We start from the raw sequence: 26,869 nt of genomic DNA, 5'->3' as shown, positions 1-26,869 counted from the left end.
GTTCATAATAGAACTTACTATTGTTTTAAGAGGATTTAAAACGTAAATCGATGTGCGTGCGAGATTTAACGTTGCACTTAGTGGTAATAAAATATAAATGACGATCTTTATGTTACAGATACGGCTCGTTTAAGGTGCGCTGAAGGCACGTTTCGCGTGCAAAACATTTACGGCGATGGTAATTGCATGTTTCGGGCGATTAGCTACATTTTATGGCAAAACGAGGACGAACATCGGTATCTGCGATCAATGGTGCGCTTCGTTTCCGTTTATGCGATTCTTTCGGGCAAACTACGAAAAAGATCTATAGTACGGCAAAATAAATTGCTTGAAATAATCAAAGACTGTATAGAAAGAATATTAGAAAATGTATAAAAATGTTCTACAGAGGAACTAAAGTTTAATATTTAACGCATCGAAGGAAAATCAAATTTGATCCGTATTTGATAAAACGATGGAAACTCTTTGGACGAACAATAGATCCTCCATTTATTTCAAGCAATCTATATCTTATATCTATCAGTTACTATATACCTTCTTATCTTAACAAAATTTCTAATTTAGAAACTATCCCATAGAATCTTATGAATCTCTAAATCGCTTTAATGCTTCCTTTTCATCTTAAAAGAAGAATTGTAATTAAGCGAAAGAATTTTTCGTTCGATTTCAAAGAAGAATTAAGTCTTTTTATTTCATGCCCTTCGCGCCTTTTATTTCTACGAACGATAGAATTCTTGTTCGACAGGTTGTGCAACACATCAAGGAAAATTGGCACGAGTACGGGCCTTTCGTGATGGCCGAGTGGAACATATCGGATCGGCAAACTTACGAAAATTACATGGACATGGTGGGCACGTTCGCCAGTGAACTCGAATGCACGGTCGCCACCAAGATGTATAACATGAATCTGTCGATCTATCGCGAGATCAAAGACAGACCCGAACTTAAACGAGTATTTCACAATCATGTGAGCTCGCAGTACCCTACAGCTAGACTGTTATTCACCGGTAATTCGGACAGCGGTCATTACGACGTGCTAGTTCCTGATTGACGAACGAATTTTCAAGCAAAAACAACCGTATACTTAAAAATAATAAACACGTTATTTTTTTCTTTTCTAATGCGTATATAATTTGTACTATATCTCTCGTATATGGAAACTTTGTAATTATCGTTGATTATTCTTTAAACTTTGCGTCGCTATTTGGATGTTCTCTTCCTTCTATTGTGTAGACTTTTCAATTGTCGGACGATACGTGAGCGACTAAAATAAAATATCATTTTGTACGGATGCGCTTTGCTTTTCTTTTAATTATTAAGAGAAGGCTTAATTATTATTCCGAGGCTGTCCTTGGAACATCGTAGATCGTGATATTGCGATTTCTAGACATCCTTCTTTTAATGATTCTGTCGAGCGTGAAACGAGAGAGGGCTCATATTTACGCGTGATAATCGCATCCATGAAAGTGGGTCCACTCTGTGAGCAAGGTTATTCCGTTGTAGATCATACAACTGGAAAATAAAACATGCAAATAAGGAACCGAGTTTGTTTTATGTAGGAGATCTTCAAATTTCATGTCAATATTTATTTATCAAATAGATGGCAGAAGAAAGATTTGAGAAAATTAATAGATTGAAATTACTTAAAAATTGTCCACCTTTTTTCTAGAATGATAAAAATTACTTTTTACTCTGTATTTATCTTTTAATACCTTATGTGATACAGCGATTTGGATATCCAGCTGACGCTCATATTATACTGATTGGTCTGTACTGCTTTCACAATGTTCTTGGCCACTTGTTCTTCATTCTCTTTCAACGTACTGTGACAGTCACAGAAATCCAGTTAATTTGACGTAATTAAATTAAGAAACCCAAAAAAAAGGAATTTACATACAGCGACTCTTATTAATATTCGCATACTATAAACACTGTTCGAATATTAATAGGAATCACTGTACGTGGAGAAGTCTTGTAGACGGTCTACATTTTTTCAATTGAAGAAATATTTGCCCAAGTAACTCGAAGAAGCAGTCTTTCTATGAAAGACGCTGAATATTCCGATTATTATTTTTATCTAAATGTTTGAAGTACCATTACCTGCATTCTCTAATTGGAGAGAATGCCAAAAATGTTAAATCGTTACTATGGTGGCTCAATTCTTGACACATGCATTCCATGAAACCTACATCAATAATTAGATTAATTATTAATGTATTATTAATTATTAAATTATTAATTACTAGTAAATTAGTAGTGTCAATAATATTCAAAGATGCTTACTCATTACAGCTGCCTTGGAACCATGATAAGCGTCGTTATTCGATGCGATTGGGGTCACTCCAATTATATAGGCTCGTTTTTGATCCAATATCATTGGAAGAAACGCGAGGACTGTCTGTAAATGCAATGGAAGAAATACCTTAACATATATTCCTTACATCCACGTTAGAACCGAATATAAACGTTTTTACTATTTGAACGATCGTGTCATTTTTTAACGAAATCAAACTAAGAGGCTATTTAAAAAATTTATAAATTTATAATACCCTGCTAATTCCATCATCTTCTTCGATATTTTACATAATTCTGTCTTTCTATCCTATAAATAAAATTGTACTCATCATCCACAAGGTCATTAAAGTTTCTTATAATAATCGCTAACAAATTCAACGATAATTAATAAACAACTCTACCCATCAATAATAAATAAAATTATAAATTGATTTCAATCCTTCCTTTTAACGATTCTTAATTGCCTGAAAAAAATTAATTGTGAGGTGAAAATTAAAATTGTGAATGAAGATTAATGTGTCCATTGATCGTATTCTTTAAAAGGTTCCAACAAAGAGAAACAAAGAGAAACAATCAGAAAGACAAGTTTATATACCCAAAAATGAGTCATCAAAGTCTTGCTGGTCGTGTCGAAGACGTCCCCGCTCGAATTGTCAATGCAGGTCACTAAAGTGTTGATCTTTCCGATATCGTCTTTTACTTTTTGAGCTGTTCTTTTAATGGCATCTCTATTTGAGAAATCGCACTCGTAAGCAGATATACGTGAAGAATCGTTCTCTGTGTGCCTCGGCTTGGTTTCGTCGGTGGTGAGATGCTGTTGTTTCAATCTCGATGCTGTTTCCTCGATTAACTTGTGATCGTTATCCACGCAAATAACGGAGCACCCGCTTTTCACGAATTCAGCCGCGAGAGATCTGCCTAAAGAGGAAGTAGCACCGGCCACCTGAAGAACATAAAGTCATACATAAGACTATTAAAAAATTTATTTTCCATCAGAGCACGATCGTTCGGTAAATCTCAACTTTCGAATTTCGCGTTAAGCTTCAAAATTTGAGGTTTGCGATCTTTCGTTGAAAAGTTCAACTTTCGAAACGTTTAATTTCAAGCGTGTATTCTGAAAGATCATGAGAGATGCTTTGTATTCTTACCAAAACTACGTCTCCAGTCAAATCTCTCGGTGGTTCCGGCAGCAGTGATTTGAATATCTTAAGGATTCTCAGAAAGATAGATAACAACATGGTAATTACGAATTCAATGCTGAGAAAGAGCCAAATGGTGAACGAAGAGTATGGTATTCTTGAGCCCACGATCGCCATCTCGTCTTTTATGGGATGCATTGCACTGAAAGGGAAAAGAAATTAAAATTAGTAGAGATCAGCATGAAAATGTAGGAAATGCCAATACTTTTCGTTCAATGCAAATTGTGTACTAAATTATTTCATAAGAAACACTTCCTTTTTATTTTAACGATTAACCGTTCATCTAATCATTAACTAGTGATACAATCGAGTATTTCAAATTTATGCTAATTTAAAATTGAAAATTTATGATAATTTAATCAACGAAATAAATTCTGAAAGATACGATACGATAAAAGAAGAATGTTAAAGTCAGGGGATTCGGTATCGAAAAATTAGAAAGATAGGTATATGAACAAATTTCATGACGAAAGAGGAAACGCCAGAGAGCTCCGCGTCAATTCCAGAATATTCTACAAATGACGCGCTATCGTACGGGAGCCTCGTGTACCGTAGTATACTAATTATATCCGGAAGTATTGGTATCCAGTAATATAGCGAAAGTGTATCAACATTGCGTAATGGGGCAATTAGTAACTGGTGAAATGACGTCGAAACCCCATCGCCGTATGGCCGATTTTATGGTTGAAGTTTGATGTGTAGCTTAATATCACTGGCCAGCCTACCAACTCGAGCTCCTTATGAACCTCTTATCCCCCCTTGTTGAGCTTGTAGATCGCTTGAACACTATCGTGCCGGCTTCTACACTTTTCTTTTTCAAATCATTTTATCCGCATAATCGAACATGCAAACCGGAGTGTTAAATCGTAATAGTGTAGTTTCGTTTGATATATGATAATGCTGGTACGTTTTGCCTAGGAGCATAATTCTTTGAAAAGGGAAAGAAAACCTCGAATCCAGTTGCAGAAAAGCGACTGGATTATTTGTGATAATCCGCCTTTTATTGTCTTCTTTAGAATTCTATCATTCTGGAACTATTTGTTATCTCGTATCAATTCTATCTATCTGGAACTAATCTTGGCCTGTTAATTGAGATAGGAATGGTAAAAATATTATAAAGTAAAAATATGGTACAAATATTATCACGTTTTACAAGCAGATTTACGTAATAAATCCATATGCATGTTATTTCTCGCTTATCAATACTTTAATCTTTCGTCATCGAGAAAATTACGAATTTCATTAAAATAGGCATCATTTACGTACATTTTTACATTTGCATACATGTACTTGTTTACAACATTATTTTGTAGTGTTGTTAATAATATCATAATAAATTGTGTTACTATTTTTAAACAAATGGTGTTGTTAATATATTTACATACTAATATAGTTTAGATACTATATATTAGCAAATCAATTTTTATAAATACAAATTAAATACTAAAATAAATTCCAAGTCCCTTTATTTTATTTTTTCCAGCAATTTATATACGTACGTCGTCATGTTTATTAAACAGGGGGAAACAATGGCCTTTTATGAAATATAAAAACGCATAAAGCGTGCAAGATATTGCATAGAACAACAGTTCTCCGTCGCTCTCTTTTGATTGTAATAGTAACAGCCTGCATCGATAACTGCTAAGCTACGTAGTAGACAGCTATCATGATATACATATAGAATTGTAAATCAAAAACAGGAAAAGTCTGCACACATTATGTAACAGCTATTACGTGAAAGAGTGTACTGGGTCTGAATGATCGCATATAGATACAGAATTTAACTAACCATAGCCCACGTACCAGAATAATTGCATGTCTAGTTAAATTTCTTCCGGGTATCCCGCGACTGATTTTCTCTCTTTATTCATGAAACAGCTAGTCCGTTACGAATTATTGTTATTTCTCTTTTTCTTTTTGTGTTAAAAGTCAGCGATCGAGAAAGAAGGAAGCGGTAAAGGTGAACTGAAACCAGATCCTTGTTCAGTGTTGGTTGTGTTCGATAAATTAAAATGAGAGACCGGAGAAAACGTGATTCGGCGTTTTGAAAAAAATATGGGACACTTTAGGATGTGAAAGAAATCGGAAATATTTGCGTAAAAAAATAGTAAGAGCGCATTTTAATAAGAAAGTACATCGCGACCGTGCAGCTTCAGATTTAAATGTTTAAACTTTCGAACCCATTAAATTAGAAATTGAATCTTTTACTTTGACATTTTATGTTTGAACTTTGAAAGTTGTGACAGTTGGCCTTTAGAAAGTATTCTTGAAAAATACACCAAAAGAATCTGAGATACAATGACTCGTATTATCTTCCGCGTATAAATCCGCGAGGGAACTGGTGCGCGGTTTATTTTGAAGTTTTCATCTATATCGGATAATATTACAACAATGTTTGTAACTTTTAAAACATCGGACATTTTTTTATGAAATTTGAAATCGAGACTCCTTGCATAGTAATTATTTTACAATTAATTTATAAGATACTTGCTCCATTCGAGGAAGATCTTATTCAAATTCAATTACACAAATAAATGATCGAACGATCGAATTTTTTATTTTAAACAAAATACATATATTCCATTTCGATACTAATCAATTTTTACTCTTTGACATTTTTCCATGCACGTGTCTCTCCGAAGAACTGCGTAGATTACAATATAAGCAAATGTAAATCGTTTATTGTGTTTACTGCATTGGCATCTTGAGCATATATTTTCCTATTACCTTCAATTTTTTCAACCATATGTTTTTTCACGAATAAAATTATACGTTGAGTATGATTACAGATTGGGTATAACCGCAGTACTTGAACGCCCTATTTATGTGTCTCCGGCATTTTACAAGCAGTCAACAAAAACCATATTTTTATGACTTGTGACAATGATGTGTTAATATATACATATTATACAGAAAAGCTATGTGTATTAAAGAAGCAAAATTTATATTTCTGCCAATCACAATAAGTGTTCTAACATATTTAAAAACAATTAATGCAATAATATTATTATAGATAAATATACGTATAGAGCAATAATTTCTCGAACACATTGGTGTCTATGTCCTGTGCGAGTTACTGTATACTGTATACGTGTATGAAGGAGAACATGTAAGAAAATTTTATTTCCGAGTCTTTCAAATTCCATAATTCTACGTATAAACATTTTCAGATTTAACGAAATTTTACTTTTCGAAGCTTCACATGCACGGTATTGTTGTCTTATGAGTAACTCTAAAAGTAAATATAACAGAAATTCCATTTCTGTATCTTCAAATCTAAATACGATAGAGTTTCAAAAAGGAAGAATAATCGTACGATAACCCTACGATGTTGGCGTCATTGACTTTTAACGTTACGCCCTTGTATGGGAAGGTTTATCATGAACTTGCCTTTCAATTTTTCAGTTTGTTTCAAGGTAAACTTGTTTAGCGAGACGTGTACCGAGAAAGAAACCAAGTAAAAGATACGTATGAGTCACTTTTTATATTTCGTTATTAGATTAAAACATATGTATATCACACGATCTCTTTCACTTCTTTTTAATTACACTTATTAATCACATCAAAGTCACTGTAAACAGATTTATTTAGCTAACTACAGACACCATAAAATGAAACACTCTGTTTGAAACTCACAAACTTTATAGCAGGATTTTTTTATAACGATTATAGCGGAACTATATCGAAAGTTGGAATAGATGACTTACCAGAAGTAACTGAAGCGTTATTTCATAAAGACTGAGTGATCTTCGAAGAATTTTATGGAAGCACTAGCAGAAGATGCGGCTCCACGTGACAGATCTGCAACTGGTTTAACTTGGCTAAGCAGTACCGCACTCCCGTACAGGAAAATACCGCGTGCCACAAATTCGAAGAATTTTATTGAATAACAAACGAAGATACAGAAACATATTTCATTAACAACTAGTTTTTAACATATCGCTATACACTTGTCGGGTTATCGTTAGAATTTAAGGCGCGTAACAATTCTTCGTTTGAATTAGCCATTAGTTTTGTACAATAGAGATTATATTTACAGGTACAAAAAGATGACTTTTACAAAGTTTAACGAACAACCGTGGTGTTTAGACACGCAAGATGCAATTGACAATGTTCTTGGGTTCGATAGCGAATCCACGGTCAACGGGATAACTCTTTATTAAGCGTAGAATACTTTTTAAGCATGAAATACGATTGTTGAGACGCTCGGTATAAACTGCTCGATGTGTAACTTTCCAAGGCGATCGCACGAATAACAAACTGATGAAAATCTTTCTCTCTTACAATTGTGTTCGTTTGTTAAATATTCGTTAGGAGCATCGAGAAAGTTCCAATCGCCGTTGCTAGGCAGTTTCTGCCTGGAGTTTGATTATTAATACAACGTGTGTCCCATTATATTGACACCTTCGAGATAAAATCACACGTAGCCAGGCCGATCCTTGAGGCCATATGTCGCCACAACCACATTTCTAGGGAGAACCATACAACCACTCCACACCTCCGTCAAGCAAAACGTCCATCCCATGACCGTGGCTGCGTTTGGCGACCAGTTGCGTCGCCTCGAGCCCAATCTCACTATCACAAATCTCCAACAATTACAATCAGATTGAATGACAACAATTGCTTAATTACGGCTATGCTACGGCTAAAGTATTAGAGGATCTTCCCAAAATTTCAAATTTCATCTCCGACATACTCATAAAGCGAAAATAAATATTTTTTCTTGCAAGATTAGAAATATAACGTCGAACAAAATGATAGGACAGTCTGCAGAAAAATGAAAAGTTACTCACATTTACAAAAGATATTGCCATGTTCGTATAGTTTTCTTTATTTTTTACGACTGCTGTCATTCCTTTCGCTAACGATTTAAATAAACAATGCAGTTTTCCAAGACATCTACGCTCTAAAATTGCCGTTTTATGAAAATAGATGGCAATTTTATATATATATATATTTATATTTTTTTTCCTGTATATATATTTTCAATTTCTGTTCAGATGACTTTGCTGATCATATAGTTTCGTGAGACATGCTGAGAAAACCACATCACAGTCAGTGAGTTTATATTCCCGCAATGAAATCTAAGATTTCGCCAAAACAAGTGTTCGTACGATCAATTAAAATAGTTCATTCCAGTCTCTTGAAAAGGGACTCCTTGTAGGAATTCGCTGTACATCACCGATAGCACACTCACCTTCACCTTCTATTTAGAAAATATCTTTTTAATCTGCGATAACGTTTGTTCAGGTAGATCAAAAGGAAAACCCATCGATTCCCATTGAATTCGATTGAAATCGTTCTCTTAAATTTCACGAAATGTATGATGCAGATACAATGCTTGGATTTTATAAAGCAAATTATTAATCACAGCGTGATTCTTAACGAAGTCTGTGATACTTATTATTACTACTATTATAGTAGAGTCAGATACGTCGAGGAAGATAATTGTGTTTTCATCGTCATATCTCGGCTTCATATCATAATCGTATCAATTGTCATTTAAGCTGATCAAGATTCTTTCCTATTTTTTTCGCCAATAATGCGGTAACAGTTCGATAACGATTTTCGTCGTCGCGATACGTTGTCAACCAAAATGACATGTACCCACCTAAGTGCACGATCATTATACTATCTTTATCTAGTTCTATAAGTTTTTTATGGAAGTGAAAGGATGCAACATACAGAGTACGCGCAATGGTCTATCAACTGATTCAAAATTTAAGGTCATAAATATTTTGAAAAATCTTGTAGAAGAAGAAAGTAGGATTGTATCTACTTTGTACGTACGAAAAATTAAAGAACTTGTTTGTTTTGCCTGTTTTCTACATTTTGAATATTTATAGGGAAACTTTTTTTCTGAGTAACGAAACTAATTTAAATTGCAAATTATTTCTAACATCAATAAATATGTGATTTGCATCCAACTTTAATTGCATAGAATTGATTTATCTATTATCTTTAATCCTTTATTAAAATATTTTACTATGAGATAAATAAAATTAAAATAATTATTGTAATTATTCTGTAAGATACCTAATGACGTATGTACTAACAAAAAATTGTCTTGTTATCGAGTTTGTATGTAATACAATGTAATTTTTAAATTGGACATTACGTGACATTATCTTGTGACGCATTCTATAAACATAAATTTATATATGTATGAATATTATTATGTTTTACGAAGCGACAGTTTCACGGGCTGCAAGTTTTTCTCGGCGTTTACGATCCACATTCGCCAAGAAATCAAGGATCAACCTCATCGCACTTTCGGGAATCAATCTGTGGGCCATAAACGTTCAAAAAAAAATGTTATGCTTGCGAGAGTATAAATTAGAAAATGAATATGTTGAATATAAGTTTTTAATATTCAAGTGTTGGAATTTGTAGAATTTGTAGAAGTAGAACTTGATTGAATTTGAGCCTGAATTAGAGTAATAAAATTTATGAAGATCGACTGTATCCCAGTTTTCTTCCGGCCAAACGTTATCAGTATATTTTACAGAAAAAGATAAAAAAATATGTTAGATAAATATACATTAGTAGGAGAAGAAGAGTTATAGCAAGAAAACGGTATATCAAATGAGCGGTAACGAACGTTGTAAACATTTTTATTAAATGCAGCTAGAATTATAGAAGTATTACGATATCTTATGTAAATACTCCGCACCTACTTATACTTCGTATCATAATAACGCACGTTCGTCACCGTTCATTTCGCATATAGTTCTTAGAACTCCTCTTCAGAACAATTCTTCCAGTGACATATATTTGTACGACGTGTTTTCTTTACCTTGATCTATAGAATATATTGACAACGTTTGGCTGGAAAAAGCTGAATCATCCTATATAAAGTACCTGTTAATGGAATTTAGGGTAAGAAGACATCTAGGAATAGAGTATTCAGTATAATTTCTTCTAACTGCTTTGATTATTTCTCCTGCTGCATATCCAGGTGATACTACACCGAATATATAAGGAAACCTATAAAAATCATACACTTGGAATGAAAGATTGAATCAAGACACTTTTTATCCATATGTTACCTATATTTTGGATCTCTGGCTAGCCCAGTATCCACATAAAATGGATAAATGGTTGTAAATCGTATGTTAGTATTCTTGTGGTCCAATCGCAGTTCCTCATAAAGAGCCTCCATCAAACCTATTAAAATTCAACTATTAGTAATTTCATACTTTTTCATGAAATGCGTCATATTCATTTAAAAGAAGGAATAAAATACGGCAATACCATTTATGATGCATTTACAGCATTAATGTTATGTTGAACACATTTTTAACGATGGGCAAACTATTTAAAAAATTATTATATTTCAATTAAAAATTCCTCTACCTCTCACAGCAAATTTGGAAGAACAGTAGGCTACTTTTTCGGACACACCATATATACCACACATGCTACACACGCAAACTACATGACCTTTTCCATTTTGCATCATGGTGGGCAAAAAAGTTTCTATCGTCTGTTGAAAAAATTCGAGGTTTAACTGACAGTTTCATTGGTATTTACAATTTTTAATGTTGCTTGTAATTTTAAGTAACTTTTTCATTTTATAAATTATTAGTGAACATTTGATGAACGAACCCAAAAATTTGATAAAACATTAACGTTGAACGTCTTTTCTATGATATCCGTGTCTTGATTCAAAAAAGGGCAATGATATAATACAGCGGCGTTATTAATCAGGATAGACACTTCTGGTACGCCGACTTTTCTCATTAACCTCGCTGCCTCTCGGACTTCTAATCTTTTCGATACATCGACTACGAAACCGTAAGCCTAAATATACATATATGTATATATCTTTTTCAATGGAAATGCCTATCGAAGATCAAATAAAAATATTATAAGATTTTTATTTATTCAGAAATATTAGAAATTAGGGTTTCCAATGATTTCTATCCTATATGATAGATAGATATATTAATTAAAGTATAGGGCTTGTTGGTACAATAACAAAGTTGCGATTATTAGAAATAAATTATATTATAGAAATAAATTTGTATTTGATGGAGCTTACGATTTGCTATTATACCACCTGAATACTTATACTTAAAACTTTTAACGCAATCTCTTATTTCAAACTGCCTTTTATTTCTTTTTCCTTACTTCTCCACCATTTTTTGATACCAGACTCATCGTCGACCGATTTGCTTCAGTATCTACGTCCCAACAAACGATTATGCAACCCAAAGAAGCTAATTGTATAGCCAATTCGCGGCCAATTCCATGACCAGCGCCGGTTATCTAATGAATGTACATATTTAGGAGATGAGAAATGGAATGTGGAAACTATAAATATGAAATTTATTTACCAACACCGTTTCGCCTAGCAAATTCTTTGATCGAGAGGGTACAATCATTTTAAAAGCAGCTACAGTCATGGCGAAAGTAATCCTCATAGAAAAGACAAAAAGATCATACAGTAAATGAGAAAATGTGAAGATACTTTTCATACAGGACATCTCGATTTTCCTGTTTGAAGTTGCTCGATTAATCGTTGAATGCTTTGATTAATATTCAATGGTTAATGACAGTTGTAGAAATGCTTCTGTTTTCTATTACGTAAAACCTTTAGGGACTATTTATTTCGAGAATTACATTAAAATACCTATATATTTTTCCTTGTTTGGACTTACCAAGAAAACAATTCAGAAAAGACATATTTTTGAAGTTAGTCAAATTCATGATCACATCTTTTCTTTTCATTTAAATATATGTTCAATTTATATATTGCCGCCTTTGCTACGTCATGAAGATAGTAAAGTATAGACCGACCTACCTGCTCGTACCAACGGCAAAACTATTTCCGTCCACGGTATGCTCATTCTAATAGAGGGGAAACTATATATATAAAGTTGATGAAAAGCGAATTGAGCATTTATTATATCCACATTGCGCTTGTATAATTTTAAATTATGAACGATGTAATTTCGGTATGAATATTATTTTTAGTTTGGTAATAAGAGATTTATAAACGCCCTGTTTATAAAAGTATTAAGGAGAAGTAATTGTTATTTATACAATATAAGTCTATATACTTGGAATACGTACAGAGTTTCCTGCCTAGGTTGCTTACTTACTAGAAGGAAGCATTCTGATTCTGATCCTTCGTGGCGGAGAATGTTTTTACTCTTCAATATCCGTGATAATATCGTCGATTTTGTGACTCGACAATAGTTTTCTTTCCCCGCGTGTTCAATTTATTAAATGTGATCAACATCATGGATATACGCGGGATAGAAGTTACGAATCAATTGCGGGTAAGTGAAAGATTTACGCTTTTACCTGATTATACTTGCATTGTTCTATTCGCCTTGTTGTGTTCAATAATTTCCGATGCAGAACTTTGGCGGATTATCGACAAGTCTCTGTTTAATGTCTTTCTTGTTGTATGATAGTTTTGTCGTTAGGTTTTGACAATTTACACATTACAATTATTGCAGTTTTATATGGGAGTTACACTTTCGATACGACGCTCGATTAATTTAGTGATTAATTTGCATAGAAATTTCATATATATATATTTAAAAGTCAAGAAAAAGTGGAAATGCATTGAAAATAAAATATTTGGAAACGATAAAGATGTTGAAATTTTGTAAATGGCCAAAAATAATAAGGAATTATATAAATTATAAGGGAAACACATCAATCTCTATATGAGAAACTTCACAATAAAAATGACTTATAATTCTTTCTTTTCAGAGTGCTATTCGTGCTAAATTATTGGAATTAGGGATAAGATATGATGAAGAACTACCAGATTATATTTTAGTAATGGTTGTAAATAAAAAGTCTCGTCAACAGATGCACGAGGATCTATATTTATTTCTGGAAAATTGCACAACTCCATTTGTCGATTGGTTGCATGACCAAGTATTGAAAAAATTGCAGAAGGTTACTGTAGCTAAGAAAAGATCATTGAGGGAATTTGTGCCTACAGTCGTCGTAAAACAAGAGGAAGAAAGGAAAAAGAGGAAGACATCAACAACTTCCTTTTTGGAAGATCAAGCTGCTAATCAGACCATTGATAAGTCTTCCAATAAAAGTGTGAAAGATGATAAATCATTCCATAAACAAAATACAAAAACATTCTTATCTAGTCAAAAATTGGAGACAACACAAAATAAAAGTGTAGATAAACTTGTAAAAGTTGCCAATAACGAGACTAAATCAGATGGAACAGCAAATCATATTGTTCCCCAGCAATCAGTACCAAAAAGAATACAGACAAATGATAGTCAAAGTATGAATACAAATAAAGAAGTTTCAACTTTTGAGTCTTCTAATAATAAATCTAGAGACTCCTATGTTGAGACAAAAATGGACGATACACCATCTAGAAATTTAAAAAGACCACTAGACACGACAAGTAGTTATAAGGATAGTTTGGAGAAAAAGCAAAGTGAAGTGAAAAGGTCAAAAGTCGAGGAGGATGGAGAGAGCAGAACAGATGATAACACGAAGAAATTGAAGTCTTGCGTCAATAAACCGAAAGTTACATCTGTTGTATCTGTAAAAAATCGTTTAGGTGTGGTATCACCAAGAAAAAAGTTTGAAGTTCACAGAGAGAAAATGGATATCGAAAGTCGGTATAGGCAGACTGAAAAGCGTCGGTTGGATAATCGCAATAATAATTTTCCGAGGGGAAGACCTTTTGATACGGAGGATCGTACGAAGAGGAACCGTGAGATCGAATTGAAACATGAATCTGATAAAGTTAGTAGTATAAAAACTCGACTGGGTAATTCCAAGGTCGAAAAAGCATCCAAAAATTTAGAGTTAAGGGAGAAAGTAAATTCTAATCTAAAATCGAAATCTGCAGAAAAAACAACGGGTACGATTAAAGATCGCTTAGGGATCGCGACTGTTAATAAATCACCTAAACAATTAGGGAATAAAGAACCTATAGAATTTAAAAGCAAACCTTTGGAACAAGATCGCGATACCTTGTCCAACAATAAAAATATAAAGAATAGATTGGGACCATTAAAGAATAATTTTAAGCCAGTTAGCGTTAAGTCTGGCTTTAATTCGTCAATCAGACGTTCTCAAAGTAGCGAGGATGAGGACTACCTCAATCTAGGTGCAGAAGAGGAATTAGATGATGACCCACAATCTGTGGGTACAAGTGGACCTATTAAATCCCATATAATAGCTGTAAATAAACCTGTACCAGTTAAGACTGATAGAAAACGACTGAAATTATTAGCAAAGAATAACAAAGAATGCAGCGATGCAGAGGAAGAAGTTGAGGAAACTAAAATACCCAGTAAAGTAATTGTGACACCAAGACCTCTAAAACCATTGCAACCAACGCAAAAACGTGCTACGCAATCACTTTTATTAAGAGCTGTTGCCGAGGCAAATCAATCTGTTGTTACACAAAAGAATCCGGAGCCATCCTTATTGGTATGTATAAAATGTAATAGATATTAATAGTACTGATTAAAAACAATTTGATACATATTTTAATCGATGAATATTTTTTCATTAAGAAACTTTCACAGGAAAAAAAGCAAACATTGAAACATCTTAAACCACCCGCTGTGCGAGACGTGGGTCAAAATTTATCAGTACATTTGAATTCCAATAAAAGATTGGTTATGGAAAAAATACAAGTAGAATTAAATACAGATGTTTCAGAATCGAAATCAAAGCCTTGTAAGTGTATTTTTACTCTACTTTTTCTTTTTTTTTTTGGAGATATATATAATACTTAAAATTGTTTCTCTAATATTTAGTATTATACGGTCTGTAGATGTACCGCAACCAGTTACCGAGGAACATATGGGTGTCGTAATGTCTTTATTCCAAAGGAGTGACGACAACCAAAAATTTTTAGTTACGCTCAATGGATATAACACTAATTTAATGAAAGATAAAGTGACGTCTGACGACGATGAACGACTGGAAATGGAGGTACATACTTTGTAATTGTCTGAACCGTAAATTTTCTTTGATTCTGCTTATTCATTTTATCAATTGACATTAACTTATAGGTGAATGAGGATGACGAACTTGCATTATCAACAATTCAAAACGATATATATATTCAGAATGAATCAGAAACTTCTGTCTTTCAAGCAACGGAAATTGAAACTGAAGGTGATATAAGTGTAAAAGAAAGAACGGAGGAGAACAATGAAAATTGCAATACGGAGAATGTAGAGAAAATAGAAGAGATATCAAAAAAAAGGAGAAAATTAAGCCCAATTATTTATAATAGATCTCGTTTACCAAGTCCCACAGATTTAAAATCCAGCACATTATTAACGAATCCATTATTAGCTAAACGTAAATAATACAATTTCACTAATTTACTTTTTACATAAATTCTATAATACAAATTTTACAAATATAACGTTGTCTTTTGCATCCAGGTCTAGATAAAAAACCACTAACAGAAAACACGGTAGCGGTGATAGATAAATCGAAAGAGAAATGTAGATACTGGCCCAATTGTACATTAGGAAATAAGTGCGCGTATCTTCATCCCCTCATTATGTGCAGGTTACTATTTTATTTAATTCTTTCCATTCATTATCATTCACATTAGTTAAGTATTTTTTAACTGCTTCTTATCTTTTCCTACATTATAGTGCATTTCCTGCGTGTAAGTTTGGAGACAAGTGTGCTTACAGACATCCCAAATGTAAATTCGGCTTGTCCTGCACAAAACTAGGATGCGTGTTCTCTCATCCCGCCCAGCAGTGCAAGTATCACCCATTCTGCACTAAACCAGCGTGTCCATATTCTCACCCGATGCCGGTCGCTGTGGAAGCGTCTAGTCAAAGGGCGAAATTCACATGGCGCAGACAAGATTGAGTCACACCATTGTACAAACGATGTACAAATTTTCCTTTCCTCTAGTGATAGATTGACATGTATATTAGCAAGGATACTATCACGACTACTTGATTTTCAGTAACAAAACTCGATACATGTAACGAGAGTAGCAATAATAATAGCAATAGATCAATGTTGTCCAATTATATTATGTTAGGTGCGTTGTTGATAACTAAGAGACTAATTAATGATTGAAAAGTATTAAGGATCTTTCCTTTTTACTCAGAGATCTTATACATTCGTAGATATATTCAGTTAATCTACATGTATTGCACTTTACGAATACAGTGTTACAGTAGTATAACTTTTATCGATTACGGTCAAAAATCTTTTATTACAATGTACCTTGTTCTTTCACATATTGCTAGAGATAGTATTCTTGCTGATGCAATGAAAAAAAAGTAACATTCTACTTTGTACAAATGAACGAGTGTACGTTTCGATCGCAAACTTTGGATGGAATTTCGACGTTCGACTCCCATTTAATCTGTATCATACATCATGTCGATTCACGGAGCAGCAGTTTGCATTTGTTCAGTAATACATTTAATGGCGTTCTAGTTTTATTTGTTCCCCGGTCTACGAATTACAGGCATTGTCTTTTACCATTTCGCCGATCTGTTTAAATAGATTGCGTGGAGTGTCTATTCGTTTTTCTCCTAGTTTTAAGAAAACATCAGTGAAACATTACATTAATTCGATATTAATGCGACTTTAACAAATAATATATATAATTGTAGTAAACAATGAGTTTTTTGTTCACTCTTCTTGCCTATTTTAAACATAGGCATTCAATTCTTTTTCTACGTTATATCAGACAGAATCCTACCTTCGAAATTTACACGAACTATATTTATTAATCAATGGCTGTGCAGTGTAATTGTCATAACATAATTTCACTCGAACAATAGAAAATATTTGTTCGAGAATTACAAATGATATAAACTTTTTTGTGTAATTTATAATTTTTATTATCATACGTGAATGTAGCGTAAAAGAAAGCGAAAGCCAGCTTTGTGCACTTTATTATCCGTTTATTAAACCAATGAAATTAAATTCATTAATCAACCTGTTTAGGTACTACGAGAATATAAATCTTGTATAAAGGACTATAAATACACGGTTATATCTATAAATTTTAAGCAATTCTATTTTCTTAAATATTCCTACATTTTACCTTCATCATCCAATCAATACTAGAATTACCGAACCGTAATGTGCTTTGATATACTATATATATATATATATATAGTATAGATATAATCATAATTAAAATAATATCAGATAATGTTTCTATTTCAGTAAAAGTTAAGATCAATTTTGTTATAATACACACGTATTTTTGGTAAGCGCAAAAAGAAAATCTGAAATCTTCGGGGTAATTATACTGTTAAAGTATAAGTTTATTTCAATAAAAATCACAAATATAACAGTATCACCAGTAGTAATTTCTTCTGATTATTATGCTTCAACATTAACTCTTTCAGAATCTAGATTGAACTTTTTAAATATCAAAGATACTAAGAAATTATCTTGCAGTTAATCTGTATTAATTACGTAATTAGTTATATCTTCGTATTATATTTTATTCGCCTATTATATATTATTTATTATTTATATATTAAATTCTCGCGATAAACCTGTACACACATATGCATACGTATATATAAATTGCTACTGCTGTTTTATAATCTAAGAGCATGTTTTCCTCTACTTGTAGATCAATTCTTCCCCACTGGACAGGTGTTTGTTATAAAAAAAAAACCTGTCTAATACGATAACACGACAATGAAATGTTTGTGCCATTCCGTAGATACGGAACTAATAATATTATTTTGATTCACAATAGTTTGTTCCATGTCTCATTACTATGAGTAATGAATGGGCTTAGAATATATTCTGTAAATACGAAGATTCATAAAATTTTCTAATTAGTCACAGGGATAAACGAGGAGGAAGATACAAATTACAATGGTACAAGAAACTAAAATTTGCTTCACTGTCGTTGGAATTGCTTGATCGTATTCTTAGTGTATTGATATCTGTATTAGAAATGGTACCTCAATCGCCATTGCAATATACCATTAATCAAGTGCCTACGAAATGAAATATAAATATTCTGTGGTACAAGATTAAGAATAGAAATATGAGCGAGTCATAACGAATATGAAATTCTCTTATTGTCTATAATTATCAAATATTATTGTATTAAATATTCACGAATGCAATTACGAAGTCTTCAAAATTACCACTGAATAGTTGCTCGAAACATGTATATAACTTGTCTAATTCAGTCCCGAGTAAAATAAAGATAATAATTATAATAGAACAATAATATTTTGCACGAGAAAATTTCAGAAAATACCCTGTCGTTGTGAATATTTCCTCCGACCTTATCTTATCTCACGAATTGACACGGTGTCTAGTCGGAGCTTTCTGCCGTTCCGTCCAGTTTTCTTTCGAAACTCGTGGCCAGCCCAACGCATCCCGTCAAATCGTGCACATGCTTTCAAATTACAATTTCGCATAATTCATCACTACCACAAACAGTGTTTCGATTTGTGCCTTCATTTCCAAATATATAGTCGCGAATTCCATCGTCGCGATAACTTTTCGTTAAGAAGAGTACGTGACTGTTTGTTCGTCTATCTGAAGCTCTCAATGTTATGCCTATTTCTCAATAAATCATAAGTAATATTACTAAAATAATTTCCATTTATCCATCAATCCTTCTCTTCTATAATTATACTATATTTTCAAATAATATTAATATTACCATGTTAATATTAATATTGATATATCTTCAAATTCATCGTAATTGATTTCTCTTTGGTATGCTCAATTACTTGTACCAATTGGTAAGTTTCGTAGCACGAATAACGAGCATATTCAAAGATTTATCATTGATAAAGACGCGGAGCGACTCGATATTTCATGTCTTTAATTAGCCAAACGGTACAACAACGCTAGCAATGGAAGAAATTTGGCAGGAAAACATCACTGTCCAGTACCCTGCCGCCGAAAGGACCATTGGACAATCAAGAAGTAGTGGGGAGGCTTACAGCTCATCCTTCTTCGAAGGACTACGAGTCCAAAGTACCAAAACCGCAATAAAATTTCTAATTAGTCCTGCACTTGCTGTCGTAGTAATAACATTGCTAGCTAGACAGAAAGATGTCGAGAAAATCGGCTGCACGTAAGAGAAAGCAAGTGAGCTCCAAGCGAGTGAGCTCCAAGCGAGTGAGCACCAAGCGAGTGAGCTCTATGCAGGGCAAGGAGACGAAAGATCGGATTAAGGTACGTACCCCTTTTTCTCTTAAAGGTTTTGATTAAAGTGAAATTCATTCGACCATAAACATTAATTCTTCGTTACTTTTCCTTTATAAGGCAGATATTTTGGAATTCATTGAGATGAATTAAAAATGTAATTGTTAAAATTGCAGGAATATGCTATCATCCCCGAATGTCAGGATCGGTCATACTCTGAAAAAGAATATACAACTTCTCGGGAGGAGAAGATGTGGGATCCGAATGTGAATGTGGAGGGTTGGTTCTATCACTATACTCTGGTAGCCCGAACTGCTTTAACATTGAAGCAACAACATGAGGGCATTCCAGACGCGGAAGCAATGGAAAACTCGTGTTCTGGTGTTGCGGAACAATACATATCGGATGTTCTTCACATCTCCAACTATGAGTCGCACGAAGCGCTGCAAATGATATGTACTCAAGATATACCGCGGAAAATCGTTGACAAATGGAAGCCAGAGGATGTGGTAAGTGTCGTACAGTTGATTTTATATCGGGAATCGAATATTAGAATATTGATAATTTGGCGATCAAATTGAATCGATTATGACAATACAATAAAAATTTCCAATTTTTACACTAGCGTACAACGTTTCATATTTCAAAGTAGATTCTTTAAAGAATTTTAATTGATATCATATAACTCGTAGCGTTGTCTTTCTTTATTTGTTACTATACCTGTGCTTATATTTAATAGTGGAAACTCTATTAGAATGAATTCGCTCTTGGAATATAAAAGGAACTCTTCTACGCCATTGTAGTATCTTTTGACGAAGAATTAAACATTCTAATGTTTTTGTTGTTGCGTTTTGATGTTACAGCAACTCTTCACGGATGGCATCATGAAATACGGCAAAAATTTTTCAGTCATTAGGAGGAAGATGCTTCCGCATAAACGAGTAGTAAGTTTATTTTCCTACTGCGATAGCTTTTCATAATGTATTTTTTGTCTACCCCTTTTCATTTCGTCTCCAAGAATTAATTTCAAAGAATAAACGAAAACATCTCCAACTTTGTGTTCGCAGGAAGATTTTAGCCTCTTCTACTACGTATGGAAACGAAGCAGTATGGCAGAAGCTTGGAGAAAGTCTCGTGCGATAATTAAAGCCAAAAAACGTAAAATGGAGGAGGAACGTCTTAGGAAACAGTCGAATAACAAACCTCCTTGTAATCTGTCGAATGGCAGAGTTATGACGCGCAGCGCGACTGCCGCTGCGAAACTCGCTCTCCAAAATAGCGAGGGGACAGATAACGACAGTAAGTCGTCTACATCGACAAGTCTATCGGAGAAGGACGAAGAAACTTCTAGTACAGCAGAGTCCACGGATTCTTCGAGGGAACATGTCCAAAAAACAGAAAATGGATTACCCGAATCTGCTATCTTGGAAAAGTCTCCGATGAAAAACAAGCAAATTTCTGATAGCTGTGGAAAACAAAGAGCTAAAAGGAAATTGTCAATTCCACGCAAAATCGTTAACTTCGATGAAAAATCTGCGGATGAAGCCGAGGAAATTAAGTGCGTCCCAGCACCCATTATACCGCGGTGGAAAAAACGGAGAAGAATGAAGAACACGTTGTTTAATAATACTCGAGCGTATATCAGTGTGATTTGCAATTGCCAATGTAAATAGTTAGTTTCAATTAGATCTGATGAACTTTTGTGCCATTTTATAAGACACAACGAACGATCAAAATAATTGAAACATATTATCATTATAAGTTTTTACGGATTTTGCGAAATACTAGGATATTTTGAGAATTGAAGAAGTTGCTGTCAGTACAAGACAGTTCCTTAGTAGTTAATTTATATAGGTGTGCATTATTGCCACAATTAAGGAATGTTTTGTATAATTTAGTACTTATAACTTAGTATGTATATTTTTTCATTTAGATATTTTTCTCGACGTGCAATACACTTCACCCAGTAAGCAACATCGGAGTGTGATATTGTTAGAATTTTTATTCATGTTTGTAGTATATGATGGTCAATAAATTGTCGATGAAAGGACGAAAGTAATCTACTGCATTTTTAAATATTCCACTTTTATTGCATACGATCTGTGTCATTAAATGAAATCCTTTGTAATTAGATGCTAGCACACTGTAAGCATGTAACAGTGAGATTTTCTTGAGACGAGGCGCCGCGTGTTTGGAATATGGTGTATGGGTGTATGTGTTTCTGTATGAAAGAGTATGACACAAGCATTTCTTTTTTCGCGTTCGAAACTCGCCCCCTTGCGGATTTGCACAATTGTAACCATCCCACTACTAATAAAACGCGTCATAAACAGCATATTCGTATTTCATTTTATACCACCCTTATCCTTACACATATAACATAAGAATTCTTTTACAGAGAATTTTCCAATTGCGGGATAGGTTACATATTTTAATCAGTTAAAAAAAAAAAATAAAAAAAAAGAACGAGATATTAAACACGAATATATGATAAATTAAAACTTAAAAAAAACGGACCAGTAGCATGCCGTTTACTAGAAAGGGCTTGAGACAAAGATGTTAGCCATTATTTAAGACAATGTGCAGGCTGGCAACGAAAGCTCGCTGCGACGATGACGCATCGCCGTTCTTTGTTCCACGGAAGTGGAGGAACACCTCTATTCTCTTAGTTACGATTAGTCTGTTACTCTAACGCGTTATTCTTTTTCCTTGTTTTTCTTTTTTTTTTGCATTTTTCAAATTCTGCTGCTAATTATCACGACGATACCCAATTTATTTTTGCTAGTTTTGTACTTAAAGAAAAAAAAGAAAAAAATTATAGACTGAATTTGAGTAGAAATCGAACGAGATTTTGTTTAAGAATCTGTACGTGGTAGAAAATTCACGATAAATCTGTTCAAGTCTACGATGTGGACAGTTTGGACGATCTGGATCGTTCGTGAATGCTTATCACAATACGTAGCAAGCAGTATCGCTGTTTTTGTATAGAATATACGATTGTTTCAATAAGGAAATTCAACATTTTAATCTTTCTAATTTATTAACTTCTTTGGACTTTAGGATGGTAATTTCGTATTTGATCTTATGAAGATTGTTATAATCGTTGATTGATTGTTGTTGTTATTTGTAGATTTGTGTGCATTATACGTTAATATGATCGAAAGAACGTTGTGTTCGTAAAAATCAATGATGCTGTTCAATCTTTGTCCTCGAAATATCTGTAATCAGCTCCCTCAATTTTACTTTCTTGCGCATGAATAAGAATAAACAAAATTCAAATTTACGCGTAAAGAATTGTATCTTTGCACAGTATCTCTTTGTTGAAAGTAAATGTTTATTTGTTGACCAATAATAATGATCTAATTCTTGGTAGCCAAAGACGTAGAAAATAGAAAATTGCATGTTGAAGTTGTATACTTCTAAAAAAATCAAATAACAAATCCGTAAAATGGAAACATATAAAGAATCGAGAACAAAGGATATCAAATACAAGTTTTATACTCTAATTGCCGGAAATAGGAAATTTACAATTGCGCGCTCTATATTCTCGCAATCATTGAGAATTTCACTAATTTTCACTTATATGTATATAAATCTTGCTTGCCATCGAACTGGGACACTTTGAAATCCTTCTCGTTTTACAATGAATTCTTCTGTCACAATTCGTATCATTTCCATTTCATTCATCCGCAATAGAAGAGCTTCACGAAAGAACTATACAAGAAAATTTGCAAAGAGATCAAGCCGGCATTCTTCCGTCCGTTCAATATTTAATTCTTGTCTCTTTCTTTCACCACTCTAAATACGTACACGACAAGTTCTCAAAATTCATTGGCTTACATTGTTGTACATGGAGTTGCTCATGTATCATCAAAGTGAGGGAAAAACAGAGACGTGTGCTCGCCTTGGACTTTTCCGCGATTCAATTGCGCGATCCTTTCTTACGAACTTTTACGAAAGCACGGTAACGATGATAGATAAATCGAAAGAAACATGTAGATACTGACCGAATTTTACATTAGGAAATAAGTACGCGTATCTTCATCGCCTCATTACGTACAGGTTGCTATTTTATTTACTTCTTTCCATTCATTAACATTCACGTTAGTCAAATGTTTTTTAACTGCTTCTTATCTTTTTCTGCATTATGGTGTATTTCTTGCGTAAGTTGGGAGACAAGTCTGCTTACAGACATCCCAAATGTAAATTCGGCTTGTCCTGCACAAAACTAGGATGCGCGTTCTCTCATCCCGCACGGCAGTGCAAGTATCATTCATTCTGCATCAAATCAGCGTGTCCATATTCTCACCCGATGCCGGTTGCTGTGGAGGCGCCTAGTCAGAGGACGAAGTTCACGTGGCGCAGACAATATCGAGTCATACCACATTACAAACGATGTACAAATTTCTTCTCTAGATGTAGGTCAATTCTTCCCCACCGGACAGGTATTTGTTATAAAAAGAACCTGTCTAATACGATAACACGGTAATGAAATGTTTGTGCTATTCCATAGATACGGAAGTAATAATATTATTTTGATTCACAATAGTTTGTTCCATGTCTCATTACTATGAGTAATGAATGGGCTTAGAATATATTCTGTAAATACGAAGATTCATAAAATTTTCTAATTAGTCACAGGGATAAACGAGGAGGAAGATACAAATTACAATGGTACAAGAAACTAAAATTTGCTTCACTGTCGTTGGAATTGCTTGATCGTATTCTTAGTGTATTGATATCTGTATTAGAAATGGTACCTCAATCGCCATTGCAATATACCATTAATCAAGTGCCTACGAAGTGAAATATAAATATTCTGTGGTACAAGATTAAGAATAGAAATTTGTGCGAGTCGTAACGAATATGAAATTCTTTTATTTTCTCTAATTATCAAATATTATTGTATTAACACGTTCGTCGCCACGTCGATCATATCGGTGCGACGGGTATACTTTCGTGGGCGCCCAGTCACCGACGTATGTTAATTAAATATACGATATTATATATAGCATATACAACGTAAAAATATTTTTTTTTTTTTTATTTATTTGTTGAAATTACAATCAATTCTCGCGTTGAGAATTTTCAGTAATTTTTCTGGCGTGGCGCAGTGACATGGCTGTTTATTTACAATAAGTTAATACTTATTATAGATAGTTATAATTTATGATCTATAAGTATTATAAGTAAGTGCATATGCTTGATTTGGATAATTAACTGAATCTAACGTTTAGGTCTAGCGGGTAGTGCCTCTTCAGCCTGCGAATCTGGTCCATCGTATCGAGTAGTCCAGTGATTAGGGGGTTTCGGTGTTTGTTGATTCTTTTGCTGTATCTGTTGCTATATTTTGCTATTTCCTCTTTGACGGTGGGTATCTTGAGGTCGCGGTGTATTGTTTCATTGGTTACATACCAAGGTGCGTCAATTAGGGATCTTAGCGTTTTCGATTGAAAGCGTTGGAGTATTTCGATGTTGGAGTTACTTGCTGTTCCCCATAGTTGGATTCCGTAGGTCCAGACAGGTTTTATTACGGTCTTGTAGAGGGTAATTTTATTCTGTAAGTTTAGTTTGGAGCGTCGGCCCGTGAGCCAATAGAGTTTTTTTAGTTTGTCCTTTAGTTGCTTCACGTAAAAATATTGAAAACACATTTCGAAACACATACTGTTTACTAATTTATATTCTGGATAATATATTATATTATTCTATATCGCATGATATTCGTTAAAACATTCCAAACACATTTGGGGTGATTTTGGGCATTTCGACCAAGAGTTGTAGACTTCGTCATTACTACTTCCCGCACTTTCAAATACAGGGTGTTTGATAACTGCTGGTACAAGCGGAAAGGGGGCGATTCTACGCGAAATAAGAAGTCGAAAATATAGAATAAAAATTTAAAAAAATTTTTTTTTTAATTTTTCCATCGAGACAACGATCTACAGTGAGATCCGTTATAACGTTTTTTCGCGTAGAATCACCCCCTTTCCGCTTGTACCACCAGTTATCAACCACCCTGTATATTTTCACACTGTTTACTGAACATTTTGAGGATGAAAAAATCACCGATGTACGTCTAGTATGCTCCTCGATAAAATGAAAGATCTCAGATATCTCTCAGATCTTCAGAACTAAATAATCTTTTCTTTTGCAACGAATCGAAGGCGATAAACATTGAATTACCGCTGTCGCTCTATTTACGTTTGCGTACCGACGGTCGGATTTGGGCCCCGCAGGAAATAGCCGAATCACGCTGGGCGACGAATGTGTTAAATATTACCATGTTAATATTAACATTGATATATCTTCAAATTCATCGTAATTGATTTCTCTTTGGTATGCTCAATTACTTGTACCAATTGGTAAGTTTCGTAGTACGAATAACGAGCATATTCAAAGATTTATCATTGATAAAGACGCGGAGCGACTCGATATTTCATGTCTTTAATTAGCCAAACGGTACAACAACGCTAGCAATGGGTGAAATTTGGCAGGTAGGCATTACTGTCCTATACCGTACCATGCAAAGGAGTATTGGCCAATCAGGTAGTAGTGGGGAGGCTTACAGGTCATCCTTCTTCGAAAGGATAGGGGTCCAAAGTACCAAACCCGCAATAAAATTTCCTATTAGTCCTGCACTTGCAGTCGTAGTAATAACATTGCTAGCAGACAGAAAGATGTCGAGAAAATCGGCTGCACGTAAGAGAAAGCAAGTGAGCTCCAAACGAGTGAGCTCCAAGCGAGTGAGCACCAAGCGAGTGAGCACCAAGCGAGTGAGCACCAAGCGAGTGAGCACCAAGCGAGTGAGCACCAAGCGAGTGAGCACCAAGCGAGTGAGCACCAAGCGAGTGAGCTCTATGCAGGGCAAGGAGACGAAAGATCGGATTAAGGTACGTACCCCTTTTTCTCTTAAAGGTTTTGATTAAAGTGAAATTCATTCGACCATAAACATTAATTCTTCGTTACTTTTCCTTTATAAGGCAGATATTTTGGAATTCATTGAGATGAATTAAAAATGTAATTGTTAAAATTGCAGGAATATGCTATCATCCCCGAATGTCAGGATCGGTCATACTCTGAAAAAGAATATACAACTTCTCGGGAGGAGAAGATGTGGGATCCGAATGTGAATGTGGAGGGTTGGTTCTATCACTATACTCTGGTAGCCCGAACTGCTTTAACATTGAAGCAACAACATGAGGGCATTCCAGACGCGGAAGCAATGGAAAACTCGT

General features: G+C 34.1%; 4 protein-coding genes across 13 annotated transcripts in view; 2 read left to right on the top strand and 2 right to left on the bottom strand.

The window, feature by feature from the left end:
- LOC126865686 (uncharacterized) overlaps nucleotides 1–26,869 on the top strand; it is a 162,224-nt gene that overhangs the window by 14,261 nt on the left and 121,094 nt on the right. The window contains exons 2-3 of one of the 3 annotated variants that reach the window (XM_050618495.1): nucleotides 119–252; nucleotides 746–1,291. The exons of 1 other annotated variant lie outside the window; for it this stretch is intronic. In XM_050618495.1, coding sequence (XP_050474452.1) covers nucleotides 187–252; nucleotides 746–1,051 — 372 coding nt within the window. In that variant the 5' untranslated portion in view covers nucleotides 119–186 and the 3' untranslated portion in view covers nucleotides 1,052–1,291. Of the gene's footprint in view, nucleotides 1–118; nucleotides 1,292–26,869 lie in introns of those variants that run through there. One more of the 3 variants, XR_007689628.1, reaches the window with a different exon arrangement.
- LOC126865681 (short-chain dehydrogenase/reductase family 16C member 6-like) lies at nucleotides 1,281–9,363 on the bottom strand. 7 transcript variants are annotated; one of them, XM_050618484.1, is made up of 7 exons: nucleotides 7,202–9,363; nucleotides 3,444–3,636; nucleotides 2,891–3,238; nucleotides 2,284–2,398; nucleotides 2,101–2,185; nucleotides 1,713–1,823; nucleotides 1,281–1,512 (listed from the first exon to the last, which is right to left on the bottom strand). In XM_050618484.1, the coding sequence occupies exons 2-7, from the start codon at nucleotides 3,630–3,632 to the stop codon at nucleotides 1,440–1,442; spliced, it is 921 nt and encodes a 306-aa protein (XP_050474441.1). In that variant the 5' UTR covers nucleotides 3,633–3,636; nucleotides 7,202–9,363; the 3' UTR covers nucleotides 1,281–1,439. The 7 variants fall into 7 exon arrangements, with proteins under 7 accessions (XP_050474441.1, XP_050474444.1, XP_050474443.1 ...); XM_050618487.1 differs by lacking the exon at nucleotides 7,202–9,363 and adding an exon at nucleotides 4,220–4,802; XM_050618486.1 differs by lacking the exon at nucleotides 7,202–9,363 and adding an exon at nucleotides 4,107–4,226.
- LOC126865688 (short-chain dehydrogenase/reductase family 16C member 6-like) lies at nucleotides 9,488–12,503 on the bottom strand. Its single transcript, XM_050618496.1, has 7 exons — nucleotides 11,834–12,503; nucleotides 11,628–11,765; nucleotides 11,103–11,297; nucleotides 10,851–10,980; nucleotides 10,544–10,661; nucleotides 10,356–10,481; nucleotides 9,488–9,779 (listed from the first exon to the last, which is right to left on the bottom strand). The coding sequence occupies exons 1-7, from the start codon at nucleotides 11,981–11,983 to the stop codon at nucleotides 9,677–9,679; spliced, it is 960 nt and encodes a 319-aa protein (XP_050474453.1). The 5' UTR covers nucleotides 11,984–12,503; the 3' UTR covers nucleotides 9,488–9,676.
- On the top strand, nucleotides 12,602–17,509 carry LOC126865671 (zinc finger CCCH domain-containing protein 14). Of its 2 annotated transcripts, none has more exons than XM_050618462.1 (7): nucleotides 12,602–12,781; nucleotides 13,224–14,930; nucleotides 15,029–15,182; nucleotides 15,280–15,440; nucleotides 15,521–15,815; nucleotides 15,902–16,031; nucleotides 16,121–17,509. In XM_050618462.1, exons 1-7 carry the CDS (start codon nucleotides 12,743–12,745, stop codon nucleotides 16,344–16,346), a joined length of 2,712 nt encoding a protein of 903 aa, XP_050474419.1. In that variant the 5' UTR covers nucleotides 12,602–12,742; the 3' UTR covers nucleotides 16,347–17,509. The 2 variants fall into 2 exon arrangements, with proteins under 2 accessions (XP_050474419.1, XP_050474418.1); XM_050618461.1 differs by having other exon boundaries at nucleotides 15,017–15,182.

Source organism: Bombus huntii, chromosome 5, assembly GCF_024542735.1.
Source record: "Bombus huntii isolate Logan2020A chromosome 5, iyBomHunt1.1, whole genome shotgun sequence".
NCBI lineage: Eukaryota > Metazoa > Arthropoda > Insecta > Hymenoptera > Apidae > Bombus > Bombus huntii.
This window is presented reverse-complemented; position numbering and strand designations above follow the sequence as displayed.

Coding starts and splice junctions, on each gene's coding strand:
- LOC126865681 (XM_050618484.1), bottom strand. CDS start 3,632: ATGCATCCCATAAAAGACGAGATGGCGATCGTGGGCTCAAGAATACCA. Junction 2,399..2,890: donor CTTTGATGACTCATTTTTGG/GTATATAAACTT, acceptor TTGCATTTACAG/ACAGTCCTCGCGTTTCTTCC. Junction 1,513..1,712: donor AAATCGCTGTATCACATAAG/GTATTAAAAGAT, acceptor TTTATTTTCCAG/TTGTATGATCTACAACGGAA.
- LOC126865688 (XM_050618496.1), bottom strand. CDS start 11,983: ATGTCCTGTATGAAAAGTATCTTCACATTTTCTCATTTACTGTATGAT. Junction 10,662..10,850: donor TTCCAAATTTGCTGTGAGAG/GTAGAGGAATTT, acceptor GAATTTTAATAG/GTTTGATGGAGGCTCTTTAT. Junction 9,780..10,355: donor ACCCTAAATTCCATTAACAG/GTACTTTATATA, acceptor TATGGCCCACAG/ATTGATTCCCGAAAGTGCGA.
- LOC126865671 (XM_050618461.1), top strand. CDS start 12,743: ATGGATATACGCGGGATAGAAGTTACGAATCAATTGCGG. Junction 12,782..13,223: donor AAGTTACGAATCAATTGCGG/GTAAGTGAAAGA, acceptor CTTTCTTTTCAG/AGTGCTATTCGTGCTAAATT. Junction 16,032..16,120: donor CATCCCCTCATTATGTGCAG/GTTACTATTTTA, acceptor CCTACATTATAG/TGCATTTCCTGCGTGTAAGT.